Below are 17,779 nucleotides of genomic sequence, written 5' to 3'. Positions count from 1 at the left end.
AAGTACTTGACTGCCAGTGACCGAGAAAGCAAGAAGTGAAGGGGAGATGGTGAATTCCTGTCCCCACTTTCAAAGGAAACAAAAGGGATGCAAAGCACAGCTGCTGGCCACTGCAAGCCCAGGCAGGAGGGAGGGTCAGAGCCCCATCACCGCACTCCAGGGGCACCCAGAGGCTCCTGCATCCTGCTCTGCTGCCTGGCACTCTTGGGTTTTCTGTGCCAGGCAGAAGGGTCAAGGGGAAAACTGGGAGTAGCATCAGTAATTGCACTAAGCTCCTTGTTTTATCAATCTTCTCCTACAGTAGAAGGATTTAATTCCAGCACACGTGTGTTTCCTAAGCACGCAAGGCAGGACCGGACCTCAGGGTGCAAGGTGTTACATGAAACAAAGAATCACACAATTGTTTAAGTTGGAAAAACCCTCTGAGATCACTGAGTCTAAACGTTCCCCAGCACTGCCAAACCATTCACCTACCCGTGTCCCTGAGTGCCACATTTATGTGGCTTTTAAATTCCTCCAGGTGAGGTTTCCATGGGAGGAACTCCCAGCCCAGATGGAGCTGGGCAGGGTTGAATGGTCAAATCAGGCTTTGCAGAAACCTCCTGATAAGGTTTGGCACAGAAAGACTCAAAAGGACCAGCATGACTGGGGGTGCTCAGCATGGAGAAGGCTCCAGGGACACCTCAGAGCCCTGTCCAGTGCCCCCAGAGGCTCCAGGAGAGCTGCACAGGGACTGGGCACAAGGCATGGGGGGACACAGGGAATGGCTTCCATAGCCAGAGGGCAGGGACAGATGGGATATTGGGAAGGAATTGCTGGATGTGAAGATGGTGAGGTCCTGGCACAGGGTGCCCAGAGCAGCTGTGGCTGCCCCTGGATCCCTGGCAGTGTCCAAGGCCAGGCTGGACAGGGCTTGGAGCAGCCTGGGACAGAGGAAGATGTCCCTGCCATGGCAGGGGGTGGAATTAGACGGTCTTGAGGGCCTTTTTCAACCCAAACCATTCTGGGATTCTGTGACTGCAAAGGCAGGGCTGGCAACAGCAATGGAAGAGGAAGTGCAGCATGGCAAGCACAGAGCAGATTCAAAACCATAATAAACTATCCCAAAGGCAAGTACAAAAGATGGGGAGCTGCACCAAGCCCTGCCCAAACAGAGCATGAGGATCTCTGCTGCCATTCTCCTGCATACATCCTTCCTGGTCCTCCCTGCTGGGCAGAGCTCTGAGCCCACCTGCTATTTAGAGGACAGCCCATGGAAACTGCATACAAATTATTTCAAGGTGACAAAGCAGCACCTGATGTTTCCCAAGCTCACAGGACATGCAACCCCCTCCCCCCACCTTCCTGATCTGCTGCCTGGATTTGCACCCAATGGACTCAATAAGGAGAAAGAATTTGTGTGCTGCTTGTGATGTTTTGGGGTTTGGGTACACTTTCAGCCAAAAACAGGGCTAAAGTGCTCTGCTGGGGATGGGAAAGCATGTCATGATCCTGTCTGAGTCACAGCAAGCTGCTGAGCCTGACCTTCCATCTCCTACCCCAATTAACACGGAAAACCCCTGCAGACACACACCCTGTGAAGTAAATGACAGTGGAGAAATGTTTCAATTAGAAAAGTTCTCTAAGACCATTAAGTCCAACCCCAACATTGCCCATCCCACCACTGACCCATCTCCCCAGGTGCCACATCCACACAGCTTTTAAATCCCTCTGGGGATAGGGACTTCCCCACTGCACTGGGCAGCCTGTTTGTATGATTAATAACCCTTTCCATTAAGAAATTTTCCCTAATATCCAATCCAAACATCACTTTACACAATCTGAGGCTGCTCCCTCTGCTCCTGTCCCTGTTCCCTGGAGCACAGCCCGACCCCCCGGCTGTCCCCTCCTGTCAGGAGCTGTGCAGAGCCAAAAGGGCCCCCCTGAGCCTCCTTTGCTCCAGGCTCAGCCCCTTCCCAGCTCCCTCAGCCTCTCCTGGGGCTCCAGCCCCTTCCCAGCTCCGCTCCCTGCCCTGGACACGCTCCAGCCCCTCAGGGTCTCTCTTGTCCTGAGGGCCCAGAGCTGTCCCCAGCACTGGAGGTGCCTCAGCAGTGCCGGCACAGGGACGGGCACTGCCCTGGGGCTGTGGCACAGCCTGGCTGGGACAGCCCAGGGCCATTGGCCACCTGGGCACCCTGGGCTCGTGTCCATTCCCTGGCACCAGCACCCCAGGGCCTTTCCCAAGGGGCCCTTTCCAGCCCCTCTGCCCAACCTGCAGGGGTTGGGTGACCCAAGTGCAAGATCTGGCCCTTGCTGCCCCTCACACCCCTGTTCTTGTTGCCCCTCACTCCACTGGCCTCAGTCCCTGGATCCAGCCTGTCCAGACCCCTCTGCAGAGCCTTCCTGCCCTCCATCTGTCTGTCCCAACCTCCCCGAACCGAAAGGCTTTGGGCACTGCACATGTTCATGGGCCATCTCCTGAAAGATCTATATTTATTCCAAGCTCTCAGTATGTTTCCTCAGCCTTGTGCGTTTAGAGAAACGCACCAGAAGCTGGTGACTATTTTAGCAGTTGGAAACACTGTGCAACTGTACAAGGCTGTGCTGTCCTTGCTCAGTCAGTGCAGCCTCAAAATCGCTCATCATCCTGCAGAAGTTACTGAGACAAAGAGAAGTGCTTCATGCTGGTGCCTGCAGGGAGCAGGGCAAGGAGAGGCTGCACAAGGCTGCAGCTCCTCCCCACCCCACAGCCAGCAGGGTACTACAGGACAGACAAAGCTCACTGCAGGGAGGAAAAGACCTCGCTGCAAATCCACCCGCCTGGGACAAGCAACTTGCAAAAAGCAGTATTTTGATTATTAATTTCCCATTTGAAGTTTCCTTCACCAGCACCTTCCCTGCTCGTCCCAGAGACACCAAAAGCAATGGACTGTTTCACCTTGAAGCAATGTCTTCTTCCCACAAATCCCACCTTGTTCCTTTGAAACAATGACCTGGGGGTTTCACAATGCTGCTGCTAAGTTCCACCAAGGCAGTACCCATTTAGAGAAGGACAAGGGAAGGGGAAGTGAAACAGCCACCATCAGTCAGCAGCCAGGGAATAAACCCAGGAGCCCAGGGCTGCAGCCCCCCAGCCATGGGTTGTTTTAGCAGCATTGCTGATAACAGGGAGCAGAGCACTGCCTCATTGAAGGCAAAGTGACCAAAATTTCATTCTCCAAGCTCTAACCTGTTTAGCCCACAGATCAGAATTAGAGTGGTTCTTAGCATTATTGTCATTTTTATTCTTACCGTACGGCTTTACAACACCAAAGCACACTGGGGAGACCCAAAGCTGTTGGGTTACCCAAAATATGTGCAAGAACAGACTTGTGGAAAACAAGGCATGTACTAAGAAAGTGAAAAAAAAGTGAAAGAAAAGACCTCACATAGTGAAAGAAGAAGAGGAGATTGCAAAAACAAATGAAAACAAAATGTCAGGCTTGCCCAACTCGTGGCAATCACTACAGGCAGGACAAGGGCAAACAAACACGAGCTTTGGGGTATTTTTGTTTTTGCACAGCTCACTCACAGGCCTGTGGGAGTGAGTGACATGGGAGTCAGAGCATTCAGGGCAAAAACTGTTCAACTTCAGGCATGTCTGGACTTCAGTCCCTGAGCAAGCAGGAGCTGCAGTGGGGTGCCAGGGAGCAAACACCTTTATTCAAAGAAATTCAACATCTTGTATTGAGACCCGGGAGCCTGAGCAAACTTCAGTGCAGAGAGCCAAGTGGGCCTGTGTTTCCCCAACAGAGCACAAAAGGAATATCATACCATCAGCTCCAGCAGGGAACAGGAGCCAGTGCAGAAGCAGACATAGCCCCTACCAAAGGAACCAGAACTGCTGAAGTTTAAAACTAAATCAGTCCCCAGGTGAGGCTGGAAGCACAGCCCTGCTATTCCAAGAGAGCAAAGGGTGGGCTGCAGCTTAGCCTCTAATCACAGAATCCAGGAATGGTTCAGGCTGGCAGGGACTGTAAACCTCATTCCATTCCACCCCCTGCCATGGGCAGGGACACCTTCCACTGTCCCAGGCTGCTCCAAGCCCTGTCCAACCTGGCCTGGGACACTGCCAGGGATCCAGGGGCAGCCACAGCTGCTCTGGGCAACCTTTGCCAGGGCCTCACTACCCTCACCCTTACCATCCTATCCCCACAAAGAAATTTGGAGTCATCAATCACAACCAGTCACATTTCAAAGCTGGAAGATCCAATACCGAAACTGGCCTAGGTTTTAATAGTTTGTGCATTTTTTAGACTTGTCCCATCAGTTGGAGCATACTTTCCCTGGAGCACTCCCAAAGTCTCCTCCTTCTCATCAGGCTGTCCTAATCACCAAGATTCTTGCTCCCACTAGAATAACATACATTTTTCCCATATTTAGGGATTCTGCTGAGCCATCATCACCACTCTAGAACAGTGTGTGGCAGCATCTGCCACCTGCCCAGGATTGTGCAGCAATGGCCCTCTTGGTCTCACCCTGTCTGACAAGTGAAGAACCTACAGAAGACAAAAGTTGTGCCTCACCAAGCTCTTTGTAATGATAGGACAAGGAAATATGGTTTTAAACAAAAAGATGGGAGATTCACATTAAATACAGGGAAGGAATTGTTTGGATTGTTTATGACTGAGAGTATTAAAACACTGGCAGAGGTTACCTACACACCCTGGAAGCATTCCAGACCAGGATGGAGAGGGCATAGAGCAACCTGGTCTCATGGAAGGTGTCCCTGACCAGAGCAGGGTGGGGGACTAGATGGTTTGTAAGATCTTTCCCAACCCAAACTGCTCAATGCTTCTATGATTCTAAGAAATCACTTGCTTCAGCAAAGACTTCTTCTATTTTTTGCCTTACGCAAAGCAATCTAAGAGGAAAATTGCAGGAGGAAGTGCTTGCCCACTCACAGCACTCAGCAGCAGGTGGAAGCTGGATGTGCAGCCCTCCACACTTCATCTTCATTTGGTTTTTTTCCCTTCCTATCCTTATTCACCCCTCCTCCCCAGCCCTCACGGCTGATGCACAGTCACCAGTACGTGGTGTGGCAGCTGCCTGGGGTGGTACCTGCCTTTTCCATGGGCCCAACAACCGCAGAAGGGCCTCAGTCTCTCCACTGAGTCACATCCATCACGCTCCCATCCAACCTCAGTCAGGGGGCTTGGAGCACACAGGCTTCAGAAAGGGCAAAACCCAGGAAAAATCCCTGGCAGCACCAGTGGTTTGGGGCTCAGCAAGAGCCAGGGAATATTCAGAAAATAGCCGTGTTCAGAGAAGAAGTGGTCAAGCAAGGGTGAGTGCCCCACACAACACCCCAGATCCTCCTTGTCTTGGGAGCTGGAGGCTGCTCCTGTCCTGGTGTTTTCTCCCTCTCAGCCCCCTCCTCCAAGATCCTTCTTCAAAAAGCACCACAGCACTGCTGGAGAGGAACAAAGCAGGCAGAACCAGCCGAAGTCAGCCCTGCGGTGAGGAGCTCTTCTTCAATCCCATGTGCCACTGAGGCACAACAAACCCTGCCTGCTCAGCCTTTCTGCCATCACAGTGGTTCCTCCAGCACCCTCAAAACCTCCCCTCTGCACGTCTGCAAAGCAGAGGGGGGGCACTGAGGAAAACTTCTGTGTAACAAATAGCTGGGAAGCAGCTGCCAGATGCAAAGTTGGCTTTATTCTCCACAACAGGTTTGACACCTGTGTGGGATTTATGTGTTTGACAACGCTACACCAGTTAACTCGTCAGTGACGCTGGGCGAGGCTCTGCACTGATTCCTTAACACCCCAATCCTGGTGCCAGCTCTTCCTGGGGCCTGTGCTTCTCTCCCACATCCTACAAGATGGGAAATGTTTCCAGGGAACATCTGGAAAACCCCAAGCAGCACCATTCACAGATGAAGATTTTCAGCCCCAAAAGACCAAATTTGGTAGTTTCCTTCCTGGTCACTAATACCTAGAATGAAGGTCCACCACAAGAGGAACCAAGTAGCCACAGAGTTTTAGCTTTGCAGCAGATATGTGGGTTTTCTGCACTTCTCCTTTTATAAAAGCATAATTCAGACTGAAAATAATAAATTGTGGTTTTCCCCGAACTGTAGGTTTTCCTCCATGGCTCAACAGCTGACAGCAGCACCACACCAAGTGACTTGCTCCCAGTCCAGGATTAGCTCCACAAGAGTTGAACATTTTTTTCCCAAGGTGTCTTCAAGTAGTTCACCAATGGCAAATTAATGGTATCAAACCCTTCAGCCTGGCACGGACTTCCTCCAGCAAGGCAGCAGCCACTTGCTGGGATTCTTTTGGCTACATGGAGCAGACTGTAAAGCCACAACTCTCAAGACATGCATGGTGGGCAGTGCCTGCTGGGGATCACAGAATCTCAGAATGGTTTGGGTTGGAAAGGGACCTTAAAGCACATTTCATTCCATCCCCTGCCATGGGCAGGGACACCTTCCACTATCCGTGGGTGCCTAAAACCCCGTCCAACCTGGCCTTAGCCACTTCCAGGGATCCAGGGGCAGCCACAGCTTCTCTGGACAACCTGTGCCAGTGCTCTATCGACCGAGAGCATTCAGCAAAGTCACCCCACGACCACGACCGTTGGCTTTGGAGCCAACTCTAACCAGAGAGCAGTGATCCTTCCACCTCCAGCTGCTTCCCCCAGCTCCGGCTGGCTCTGTCCCCGCTATCCCGGTCCCGCCGTGCTCCCACTCACCCAGAAGTTGTCCCTGAACCGCGCCTCCCGCATCCTGCTGCCGCCGCCGCCGCGCTCGGCCGCTCCCTGCCCGGCGCGGCCCGGCCCGGCCCGGCCCGCCCCGCGGAGTCTCCTCCCACGCACGAGTGCTCCCGCCCCGGGATGCCCGCGGGCCGAGGAGCGGGACGTGCTGCGGCAGGCGGGCGGGACTGGCGGGGAAGGCAGGCTCGGCACCAGCGCGCCGTGGGACAAACGCGCCCGTGCCGGGCGATGCCGCTGAGCCGCGCGGTGCCCCAAGGACAGAGGGAGCGGAGCCGGAGCAGCTCGGGCGGCGGCTGCACAGTCGTGCCCACGCCGCCTGCAGCACCCTGCCCGCCCGGCTCGGAGCTTCGGGAATACTTTCGGAAGGTTTCATGGAATCATAGAATTGCTTAGGTTGCAAAAGCCCTCTAAGGTCATCGAGTCCAACCATTCGCCCAGCACTACCAAGCCCACCCATGTCCCACACATCCACATGCACAGGACTTATTAATCCAAGGATGAGGAGTTCACTACTGCCCTGGGAAGCCTGTGCTAGGCAGGAAAACTCCCCAGGTCAGGAAACTTTCCTAATATCCAATCCAAACCTATCCTGGCACAGCTGCAGGCTGTTGCCTGTCCTGACCCTGCTCCCTGGGAGCACAGCCCGACTCTCCTCCCGGCTGTCCCCTCCTGTCAGGAGTTGTGCAGAGCCACAGCGTCCCGTCCCCCCCCCCAGCCACCTTTTCTCCAGGCTCAGCCCCTTCCCAGCCGCTCCTGAACACACACAACCCTCCTTCACCACACACATCCCGTGCCTCACACAGTTTATTAGGGGCCATTGCCTGACGCAAGGCATTCCATGAGGGACCTCTGAACAAGGCTTGGAAAATATGAAAGCAAAGATCGGACACTATGTACTGAAATGCCTCAATCACACCCACCGCGCTCAATTGCTGCTTTTGCTTGAACACGGGACAGCTAAAATCTCCAGCTGTGTAAAAAAAAAAGCATTTTCAACTTACTGAAATGTCTGCTCAATTGTAACCTGAGGCTGATTTAGGCAGACTAACCCTGTGTGTAGTCTCTAGACACGAGAGCACAAACTCACCACGAATCCACACCACCAAGCACCTAAATGTGCTCTAAGAGAGCTGGAGAGGGACTCCGGACATGGGCACAAAGCAACAGAGTAAGGGAGAATTGTATTCCCACTGAGAGAGGGCAAGGATAAATGGGATGTTGGGAAGAATATCTTCCCTGTGAGGATGGTGAGGCCAGGGCACAGGTTTCCCAGACCAGCTGTGGCTCCCCACCCCTGGCAGTGTCCAAGGCCAGGCTGGATGGAGCAGCCTGGGATGAGATGCCCTGCCCACAGCAGCAGGTGGACACAGATGACCTTTAAGATCCCTTTCACACCAAACCACTGTGATTCTGTGATCCACTGCCATTTCCCAGCTTGCCAGCCCCAGCCCTTGGCCAGGGCAGCCCACAGCACCACTCAGGAACAGTTACATTACTAGAAAAAAATAGGTCTGTTTTGGACTAAGATACTTTTGAGCTCAGGATTTTCATACTAGAGCAGCACATGAAACATGGTACACCAGCAACAAGTAGCAACCAGGGTTTAGTCACTGGGCGGAGTCACAAGCTGTAAAAGCTGTCCTGGAAGGAATGGGATGTTGGGCAGATCAGGGTGGAAATGTTCCACATCAGTATTCCCTCCCACCTGTGAGGCCCCCCAACCACCTCTTCTGGGACTGTGCAGTAAAAGAAACAAGATGATGAAGGAGTACAGGACCACAGGATCCTCCTCCTGGAGCACAGCACTAACTATTCCCAGAAAGGTATCTGCCATCTCTGGATTTCAAGTGTGTGTTTATTTTTGCTCAGTACTGCAGAGCCCACTCTTTCAAAGCACTCAGGCCATTAACAACAGAAGCCTGTTAGTCTGAACTGCCTGAGAATGTTTCCAGCTGCCTGTAACTCCACAGCTGAAGTGGGAGGCAGGACACTCCTGTACAGGAAGTTAACTGGGGACAGCGCACGCATCAAGATCAGTCCTGCCCCAGCCTGGACCCCCCTGCCCTGGGCTGATCCCCCAGCGTGGGCAGCAGGGCAGGGGGGATTCTGGCCCCCTGTGCCCCTGGGCTCAGCTGAGACCCCACCTGCAGAGCTGCCCAAGCCCTGGCTCCAACAGCACAAGGACCTGGAGCTGCTGGAACCAGTGCAGAGGAGGCAACAATGCAACAGAGGGATGGAGCAGCTCTGCTGAGAGAATTAGGACTGCTCAGCCTGCAGAAAAGGCAGCTTTGGGGTGACCTAATTGCAGCCTTCCAGTCCCTGAAGGAGCTGACAAGAAAGATGAAGAGATTATTTACATGAGCCTGGAGTGACAAAGAGTAATGGCTTAGTAGTGGCAGAGGCCAAGATTAGATGGGATATTGGAAAGAAATTCTTGGCTGTGAGCTTGATGAAGCCCTGGCACAGGTTGCTCAGATCAGCTGTGGCGGCCCCATCCCTTAAGTGTCCACAGCCAGGCTGGACAGGGCTTGAAGTGACCTGGGATAGTGGAAGGTGTCCCTGCCCATGGCAGAAGGGTGGAGCGACACAATCTTCTCCAAAACCATTCTAGGATCCTCAGATTTAAATCTCTAGCTATTGCTGCTGTGATAGCTACACCTGCAGTAGTCCCAAGACACAAAGACCAGTATTCCAAAGGCCAGGCCGCAGGGTGGGTCAGACAACAATTCCAAGAAATGATCTGTCAGTGTCAGGCAGTTAAGAGATTCCTATGAAGTCCAGTGGGTTATCCCTGTGACCCCCAGCTGCACTGCCTGCCCCTCTGCAGGATAAGCTGCCTGGCACAAATGATGAACACTGAGAAGGTCCCACACCTCTGTCACTCTTGTGGTTCGTGTAAGGGGAGCTTGCCCACTCAAGCATTAAGGATACCCCTGATTTCCAGAGTTCCACTAGCAGGGCTGGGTCCAGGGGGGTTCAGATGTGTGGTTCTACAGGCTCAAGAGCAAGCCAGAAGTACAGACAAAAAGCAATCACACAGAACACGGTACTTTTACATTCAGAACAAAGCCTTTTTACATGGGAACCTTTATTCTCACCGAGATCTGTACATTCAAGTCGCACATGCTTTTGTCGTCTTTGACGGAGCTGGAACACTGATCATAACAGCCTGGTCTGTTAGAACAGTTTTATGAGTTTATGCCTCAAAAGTCGACAGGAATTTTGTGACTATTTCCTTCAACTTTGCTTCTGTCTGGTCTGAGATCTTCCCTTCGGTCCTGTGGGAAGAGCTCAGTTAAATTCTGACATAGCAATCAAAACAGGGTCATCCCTGAGACAAACACAGAAGCTTAACAACAAACCTCCCCATTTCTAACAAACTCAGTAGATAAATGAACACATTTGTTTGATGCATGAAGCCATCCCACTGATAGAATGTCCCTTCTCCTAAAAGAGCCAGTCCTGTTTAAGAACTCAAGTTTGTTCACAAATTCTTTTAGAACAGCTATATGAATTCCAACAAGGCCCAACCTACAAAGGCGTCCCCAGAGACAGAAGGCATACGATTGTCTTTATCACAAAAAAAGCCAGGACCAGTTTCCAAGACAGGACTACGGAAATACTCAGTCCCCAACAATTAACTCGGCAGCACTTAACCCACAGCACTCCAACAGCTCAAAGCTGTCCACAATATGGGAACTGACTCAACCAAGAGATGTCAGGAACAGGTTAGAGGAGACACATTGCAAGAAGGTTCACTTTAAGCATCAGCTGCTTTTCCTAAGAGCTGAAGCTGAGGACGGCAGATGGGATAGGAAGGCTAATTTAACCCCCAGTTTTGATACAGCCAACTGAACGCCTGATATTCTAGGATACACTAAACCAACAGCTCAGTGACCATTACCTGCACTCCAGACATCAACACCCTTGGGATAAAACAATGTAAACCATCATACCTGATTGTGGAGAGGAGGTCCTGGTGCTGGCTCAGTACATGAGCCAGGAAAGCACTCTCAAATTTTGTGATCTTGCTGGGCTCCAGCTTGTCCAAGTGACCTCTTACACCAGCATAGATGACTGCCACCTGCTCCTCAATAGCCATGGGAACTGCAGGAAAAGACAGCACTCACACCTCTGGAACTCTTCCATCAGGACACAACAGACTACAGAGTCCTTGGAACACCAAGCGCACACGGACAGCTCAGCTCAAGCAAATCAGCATGTACCATGTGCACAGAACAGACACAAATGCTAACCAAGCCCAACCCTGTTAGCACAACGCACCAGTAGCACCCCGACCTGCCAAGCCCAGGACACTCACCGTACTGGCCCTGCTTGAGCAGCTCTGTCAGGCGCACGCCGCGGTTCAGCAGCTGCTGCGTGGCAGCGTCCAGGTCAGAGCCAAACTGGGCGAAGGCAGCGACCTCCCGGTACTGAGCCAGCTCCAGCTTCATGGTACCGGCCACCTGCAGGGCACAGTCACAGCCACAGACATTACCTCTAAGTGTGTCCAGGAGTGAAGGTTAGCTGGCAGCTGACAGGTGTTACAAGTCAGCTCTGCCTTGCACTCCAGACAAATCAATCTAAAAACTGACAGATGATTATAAACATTACAAAAATCCCATACTTTAACATAACCACACCATTTCTCCGCTGAAACAGCAACTGTTGATATTAAATCTCTTTAATTCTAGGTTTAGTCTAATTCTAGATAATTTAGTCTGGACTAAAAACCTGCAGTTAAGAGAGCATTCTCTATTTCTAAGTGATGAGTACCCAGCTCAACACATCAAAATTTAATCCCACATCTTCATGCAGACACCATTTCCCTTTCTCACATGCCTTTCTCAGCAGGCAACAGAAGCACTGAAGAGATATTTGAAGTTTGTTCTTTTATAATTTCCTAACACTAAGAGATCCAAAGCTTTAATCCTTCTCTATTCACACTCATCTCTAGCGTGAGGAGGAACAGCAATTTCCCAATTACCTGCTTCATAGCCCTGGTCTGAGCAGCAGAACCCACACGGGACACAGACAGACCAACATTGATGGCTGGACGGATACCTTTGTAGAACAACTCAGTTTCCAAGAAGATCTGCAGGATAGAATTGTATCATTATCTTGTTTAGAAGCCTGGAGGTCTCCTCAGAGACCAGCCGCTAAGCTCCACGGAGATGCTGTGCTGTGAGGAAGCCCTACCTGTCCATCAGTGATGGAGATGACATTGGTTGGAATGTAAGCAGACACATCCCCAGCCTGAGTCTCGATGACAGGCAAGGCAGTCAGAGAGCCACCCCCGAAGGAGTCGTTCATTTTGGCTGCCCTCTCCAGCAGCCGAGAGTGCAGGTAGAACACATCACCCGGGTAGGCCTCGCGGCCAGGGGGGCGGCGCAGCAGCAGAGACATCTGACGGTAGGCAACGGCCTGTGTGGAGCAGAGACAGCCTTCAGAGCTCTGCACCCCACTTAACATTTTACATTTCTAAACCTGAGGTGTTCTTACAGCTACAAACACCAATGCCACACCACAAGGCCTAAAACCAAAGTTTCCTGACCTGTTTGGACAAGTCATCATAGATGATGAGGGCGTGCTTCCCATTGTCTCTGAAGTACTCCCCCATGGAGCAGCCTGAATAGGGAGCCAGATACTGCAGGGGTGCTGCATCAGATGCTGTGGCAGACACCACAATAGTGTACTTCATGGCATCTGGAAAGGATTGGAGAAACCACTGAGTGCCTTGTGTCACCAGGCCCAAAATCAGCAAACACAACAAACATGTGAAGGACCAGTACTGAAGCACATCCAGACAGTGTCCCTGTGCTGCTACAGGAAAGCCCAGCTGAACACACCTGCTAGCAAAACTGACTCAGAAGTCTCAAGAGCAACTTTGCGGCAGCTAACATCTAACACTTAGTAACTTCTTTCCCCTTTAAAACAAAGCTGAAAACTAAGGCAAGTATGTCTTCTAAAAAAAAGTCACACTGAAAGCCCACAGTTTCCCAACTGCTGTAAGACAGCAGACTCCTCTGTGACAGTCTGTAACAAATTACTGTCCCTAAAATGTAGGGTTTTATGTAACAGCTGCCAGGACTACCAGGCATGAGGTCAAGTGCCTGATCACCTGCAAGCTCAGTTAAATGTGGAGCCTTGGTCATGGAAATCATTGATTCTGAAGATATGCTATTATTTAATGCCTTATGTTTGGGCAGTGAAAACTCTTCACTGCATTTCCAACTGCCATTCACACTGACTGGCACATGGAACACACGGGACAAATGCCAAGTCAATGACAATTTGAAGGCCACAGCTTGTCACCAAGCTGCCTGACTGCCAAGATGAAGCTTTCAACTCTGCTGAAAAAAAACCTAAAACCACAGGGCAACTTTCCCAGAAGCAATTCAACAGTTTGGGGGCCTCAAAATAGTCTTCCTAATTGTGATACAGTAAAAATGAGATTCTTTCCCCCAGACAGGGGTTCACAAAACTGAGTTATTCACTCATGTAGTATGAATTTTGTCTACACTTGCAGCCAGGAGAGGTGACAGAAGAACTCATCATTACAATGAGAACAGGATGCCATTAGGTGCCAGGCTCAACCATCTCGCAAAATCCATACCTGCATCAGTGAGCCTCTTTACCAGCTGAGCAACAGTAGATCTCTTCTGGCCAATTGCAACATAGATACAGTACAGCTTCTTCTTCTCATCCGTGCCATCGTTGAATCGCTTCTGGTTGATTATGGTGTCAATAGCAATTGAAGTTTTCCTGTGGAACAGAGAGGCTGGTAAATTAAGCTGCCCAAGGTTCTCCCAGCCCTTACTCAACCCTGTGTCCAGCTCTGCTGTACCTGAGTCTCTGTTTAAGGAACATTTTAGGCTTGAGCACTTAACTTACCCGGTCTGCCTGTCACCAATGATCAGCTCACGCTGGCCACGACCAATGGGCACCAAGCTGTCCACAGCCTTAATCCCAGTCTGCATGGGCTCACGCACAGAGATCCTGGGAATGATCCCAGGGGCCTTCAAGCCAACTCTCCTACGTGTCTTAGATGCAATAGCACCCTAAAAGAGAGAAAAAACTCCTGAGGTCTGTATCACACAGATAACAGCAGAGATGCTCAGCACCCAGCTACTCTTACCTTCCCATCAATTGGATTGCCCAGAGCATCCACAACACGGCCCAGCAGCTCCTCCCCCACGGGAACATCCACAATGGCCCCAGTCCGCTTCACAATATCCCCCTCCTTGATCAGTCTGTCATTACCAAACACGACAACACCAACGTTGTCAGGCTCCAAATTCAAGGACATACCCTGGGAGGACAGAGATCACATTACTCTGAGAAAATCCATACTGACACACATAAAAACTTTCATATTGACATGATTACTTCACTATGTAGAAAATCCTACATGATCTACCTCAAGCTTGTGACACTAGTCAAGGTTAAAGTATCTATTTCCTTCCTCACTGGCTAGAGAACCTGCCTAAGTTTTCAATGTACCAGGCAGTTATACCCCAGCAGCCTAGCACTCAAGTCAATTGTTTCTCTAAAAAGAACAGAAAGGCTAAGCATGCTTCAAGTACAACATTACTCCCTTGCTTAGAAGCTGGACAAGAGAAAAGGACTGGCTTCTTCTCTGCCCAAGGTGAAATAGGTCATTAAAATGCTCAAAGAGCTGTTACAGTACTCTTGAGACAGGTTTTAACTCTAACCACTGATAGGACTACAAGAATCCAGCAAGCTGCATAATGTATTGAAGCAGAGAGGTCATTATTAAACAGCAAACAGAAAAGACACCCTGAAAACGGAAAAAAATCCAGTGCCAGGTTAGTCCTTTTATTTTCTAAATGAAGACAAAGCTCAAATGTTCAAATGCTGGCTAAGAATCAGATGCTGACGCTAAAAGCAATGTTATAAATTAAAAAAAAAAAAAAAAATCACCAGTTACTACATAGTAAAGCCGCAATGAAGCTAATGCAATGTCCACAGCGGTAGATCCAAGCATAGTCTCCGGTTCTCCTTAAAAATCTATGTTTTTAGTATCTCTGTGCTAAAGAGAGACCCTGTGCTAAGTGGAGCTTACCTTCAGCCCAGAAGAGAACTCAACCATCTCTTCTGCCTGGACATTCCTCAGGCCGTACACGCGGGCAATACCGTCACCGATCGAGAGCACACGGCCCGTCTCCTCCAGCTCGGCCGAGGTGTCGGCTCCCAGGATGCGCTCCTCCAGAATGGAGGATACCTCGGCAGTACCTGGGGAGATGTTTGAAATCAGATTAGCATCTTAAGGTACAATAAGCACTCAGTAAGCTTGCCTCGAATTCACAAGGTGCCCTTTCTCAGCTGTGCTCCAAAGTTTAGCTAGCAACACCACTACTCAGGTAAGATAAATACCAACCTCTGTATTCCCAGCTAATAAAAACAGCTTCAATTCATCATCACCAGCTAGCTTCAACCAAAACAGGCCTGGTAGCTATCCACTGTCCTATGCTTTCTATCCCCAGAAACTAATTAGATTAGTTAATCAGTCCAAGCCCAGGCAGAACAGGCCTGCTTGCAGAGCAGTCACTTAGCCTTGGATACATCAGAACACCCTGCCAAATGATTTGTGATCCAAAACCCAAACAGATATAAATAAATTTCATTATGTTTCAGGAGCAAGTAGTTTGATGTAAGATATAAAAACATATTCTCCATACTTCAATTTGACTTCCAACAGCTTGTTAACTCCTCAGCTAAGAAACAGTAAGTAACACTGTAAAACTTATTAGTATTGTCCTTAATCACCTTAAACCACTTAAAAAATTTTGTGCGAGGCACTGCCAAACACACTGCTACACAGTGCAGCTGTCTTCTCTAAACACCAGACTGCTGGCAGCATAATAAAGCTGTGCTCAAGGACACAAGGTCAAACGCAGGAAGGCCTGGGGAAGTCAGCCAGTCCTTCATTCTGCTGCAGGCAACTCCAATCTGGGGCCATTTTTTTTCAAATAATTTTCAAATAATGCTGCAGGTGACTGGAATGCTAGTGAAGCAGGTACTCTATGTAAGCCAGTTGACACATGGCCACTCCCTGCTCTGGGGGCATTGTCAAGGTATTAAAATGCGGTTTGCTGGATGTGACCAAGTAACAGTTCACCTAAATATGCTCAGAACATAAATGTCCTGAAGGTCTGTCAACTAACATGTACCATATTCAAATTCCTTTTTTGTCTGACAGACCAAATTCTTAAACCACGTTCAAAACCTTCCTCAGACTCACCAGTTTTCTGAAAGCATGCTTTGGAGGCATGGAGGTTTCTTGTAGCAACAAATGCTGCACCGAGGGTGTTTCTGGAAACCTAAAATAAGCCATAGTTTCAGTAAGATTGCTTTAATCATGCAAAAATTGCTGAGAGATTAACACATCTTTGATCTTGAGTTGCTTATGTGCGTCTCAGCTTTGAGCTAAGCTCCACAGCACCCCATTCACAGCTATGGAACCAAGTCCGGCACCACTAAGAAAGGACAAATAATGAAGGAGATTGCTCCAAATCCCTCGCTGCATTTTTCTGCAGTGCGCTGATGTCACCATCAATCGCTGCAGCAGCTCTCAAAGAGAAACCTCCTTGCGTTTGTCATTTTTGTGCTGAACATGAGAACCTTGGGGCACAAAGAAATCACTGCACCACTCAGGGCTCTGCAGAGAAAAGGTTGTGTCTTCTAACACTAATCTAACTGCAGTGATTTTGGTATTGTTAAAACACATAGGAAAAAAAAAAAAAACACAAACCACTGTAACAAAAATACCTCAGAATCACAATTAGTTTGGAAAAGAGCTCTGAGGTCAACCTATGACCAAACACCACCTTGCCAACTAGAACATGGCACTAAGTGCATTACACCCTTCAACATCTCTGAGCCTGGTAACTCCACCACCTCCCTGGGCAGCCCCCCGCAATGCCTAATCACCCTTGCTGAGGAAAAAACTCTTCTCATGGCCAACTCTGAACACTAAAGAAGGAAAAAAACTGTGATAATAAATGCATTATAAGATCATGCTTTTGCACTTCAAGCAAGGCTCCCAGTGCAGCACCATGCAGCAACGGTGATGCCATAAAATATCCTGCACCCCGAGCAGGCCTCTCCCCCGTTCATATGCATTGGAAACACTGGCAAGAGTGGTGTTAGGCTTTTCCCACGGCTTTTCCCAACCTCCGTTTCCTCACAAACACGGGATAAACCTCTCACCCCGCTCACACCCCCATAACCTTGACCTTGCCCTGACAGCTTTAAACCACTACCCGGAGCCCGCGCAAGGACACCCCGTTCCTCAGCGGGGTCTGTCCCACAGCGCTGACAGCATACCCCGAGCTTCCCTCCCCACACTCCGAAGTCACCCCCTCACACCCTCAATGTCACCGCGGCCCCCAAGATGGCGGCGGCGCCGCGTCCCCCCGGCCCCGCCGACTCCCGGGCGGGAATGGCGCTCACCAGGCCGGCCTGCCGCGGCAGGGAGCGGGCGAGGGCGGCAGCCACGCGGGCGGAGAGCATCGCGGCGGCGGGTCCCGGGGGAGGCTGAGGCGGGAGAACGCTGAGGGCTGCCGGCCGCGCGCTCTGCACACAAAATGGCGACGGCGCCTCACGCCCCTTTTGGCGCCGAGGCCGCGCCCACGGGGCGGGGAGCGCAAGGGAACTGCTTCCCGTGCACCTGATGTGGATGCGTGTCTGTCCGTCTACACACGAGGTAGAATAGGCAATGAAAATAATAGAAATAATTTTTAAAAACAAAACAAAAAACCAAACAATAACAACAACAAAAAAAATCCCTAAATGACGGTTTTGGAAAAAAGCCCGCTGCGGGATGTGTCCTTGAAGTGGCCCTGAGCGGGCGGAAGGGGCGGGGAGTGAGGGACGACCGGAGATGGGACAAGGGCAGGGACACGGGAAGGAATAGGGACAGGAAGGAGGCAGGGACAGGGACAGGGGCCGGGTACACGGGTAGTGACAAGGGCAGGAGCACGGAAAGGGACAGAGACAAGGGTAGGGACAGGGCACG

General features: G+C 50.6%; 2 protein-coding genes across 4 annotated transcripts in view; both read right to left on the bottom strand.

Moving 5' to 3' along the window:
* PSTPIP2 (proline-serine-threonine phosphatase interacting protein 2) overlaps positions 1–6,773 on the bottom strand; it is a 39,516-nt gene extending 32,743 nt beyond the window's left edge. For all 3 annotated transcript variants that reach the window (XR_014616902.1, XM_084224887.1, XM_084224888.1), the window contains exon 1: positions 6,718–6,773. Coding sequence is in view for 2 of the 3 variants with exons in the window: in XM_084224887.1 (XP_084081013.1) it covers positions 6,718–6,750 (33 nt within the window). In the remaining variant the exon portion in view is untranslated. The remainder of the gene's footprint in view (positions 1–6,717) is intronic.
* Positions 6,774–9,788: 3,015 nt separating this feature from the next.
* Positions 9,789–17,372, bottom strand: ATP5F1A (ATP synthase F1 subunit alpha). The gene is made up of 12 exons (XM_084224832.1): positions 17,215–17,372; positions 16,004–16,082; positions 14,825–14,994; positions 13,877–14,050; positions 13,633–13,799; positions 13,355–13,503; positions 12,293–12,444; positions 11,938–12,162; positions 11,726–11,833; positions 11,060–11,204; positions 10,695–10,845; positions 9,789–10,016 (listed from the first exon to the last, which is right to left on the bottom strand). The coding sequence occupies exons 1-12, from the start codon at positions 17,272–17,274 to the stop codon at positions 9,935–9,937; spliced, it is 1,662 nt and encodes a 553-aa protein (XP_084080958.1). The 5' UTR covers positions 17,275–17,372; the 3' UTR covers positions 9,789–9,934.
* Between the last annotated feature and the right edge of the window lie 407 nt (positions 17,373–17,779).

The sequence above is a fragment of the Fringilla coelebs genome (genome assembly GCF_963513975.1).
Source record: "Fringilla coelebs genome assembly, chromosome: Z".
NCBI lineage: Eukaryota > Metazoa > Chordata > Aves > Passeriformes > Fringillidae > Fringilla > Fringilla coelebs.
The sequence above is the reverse complement of the archived record's forward strand: the minus strand, read 5'-3'. Positions and strand labels throughout refer to the sequence as shown.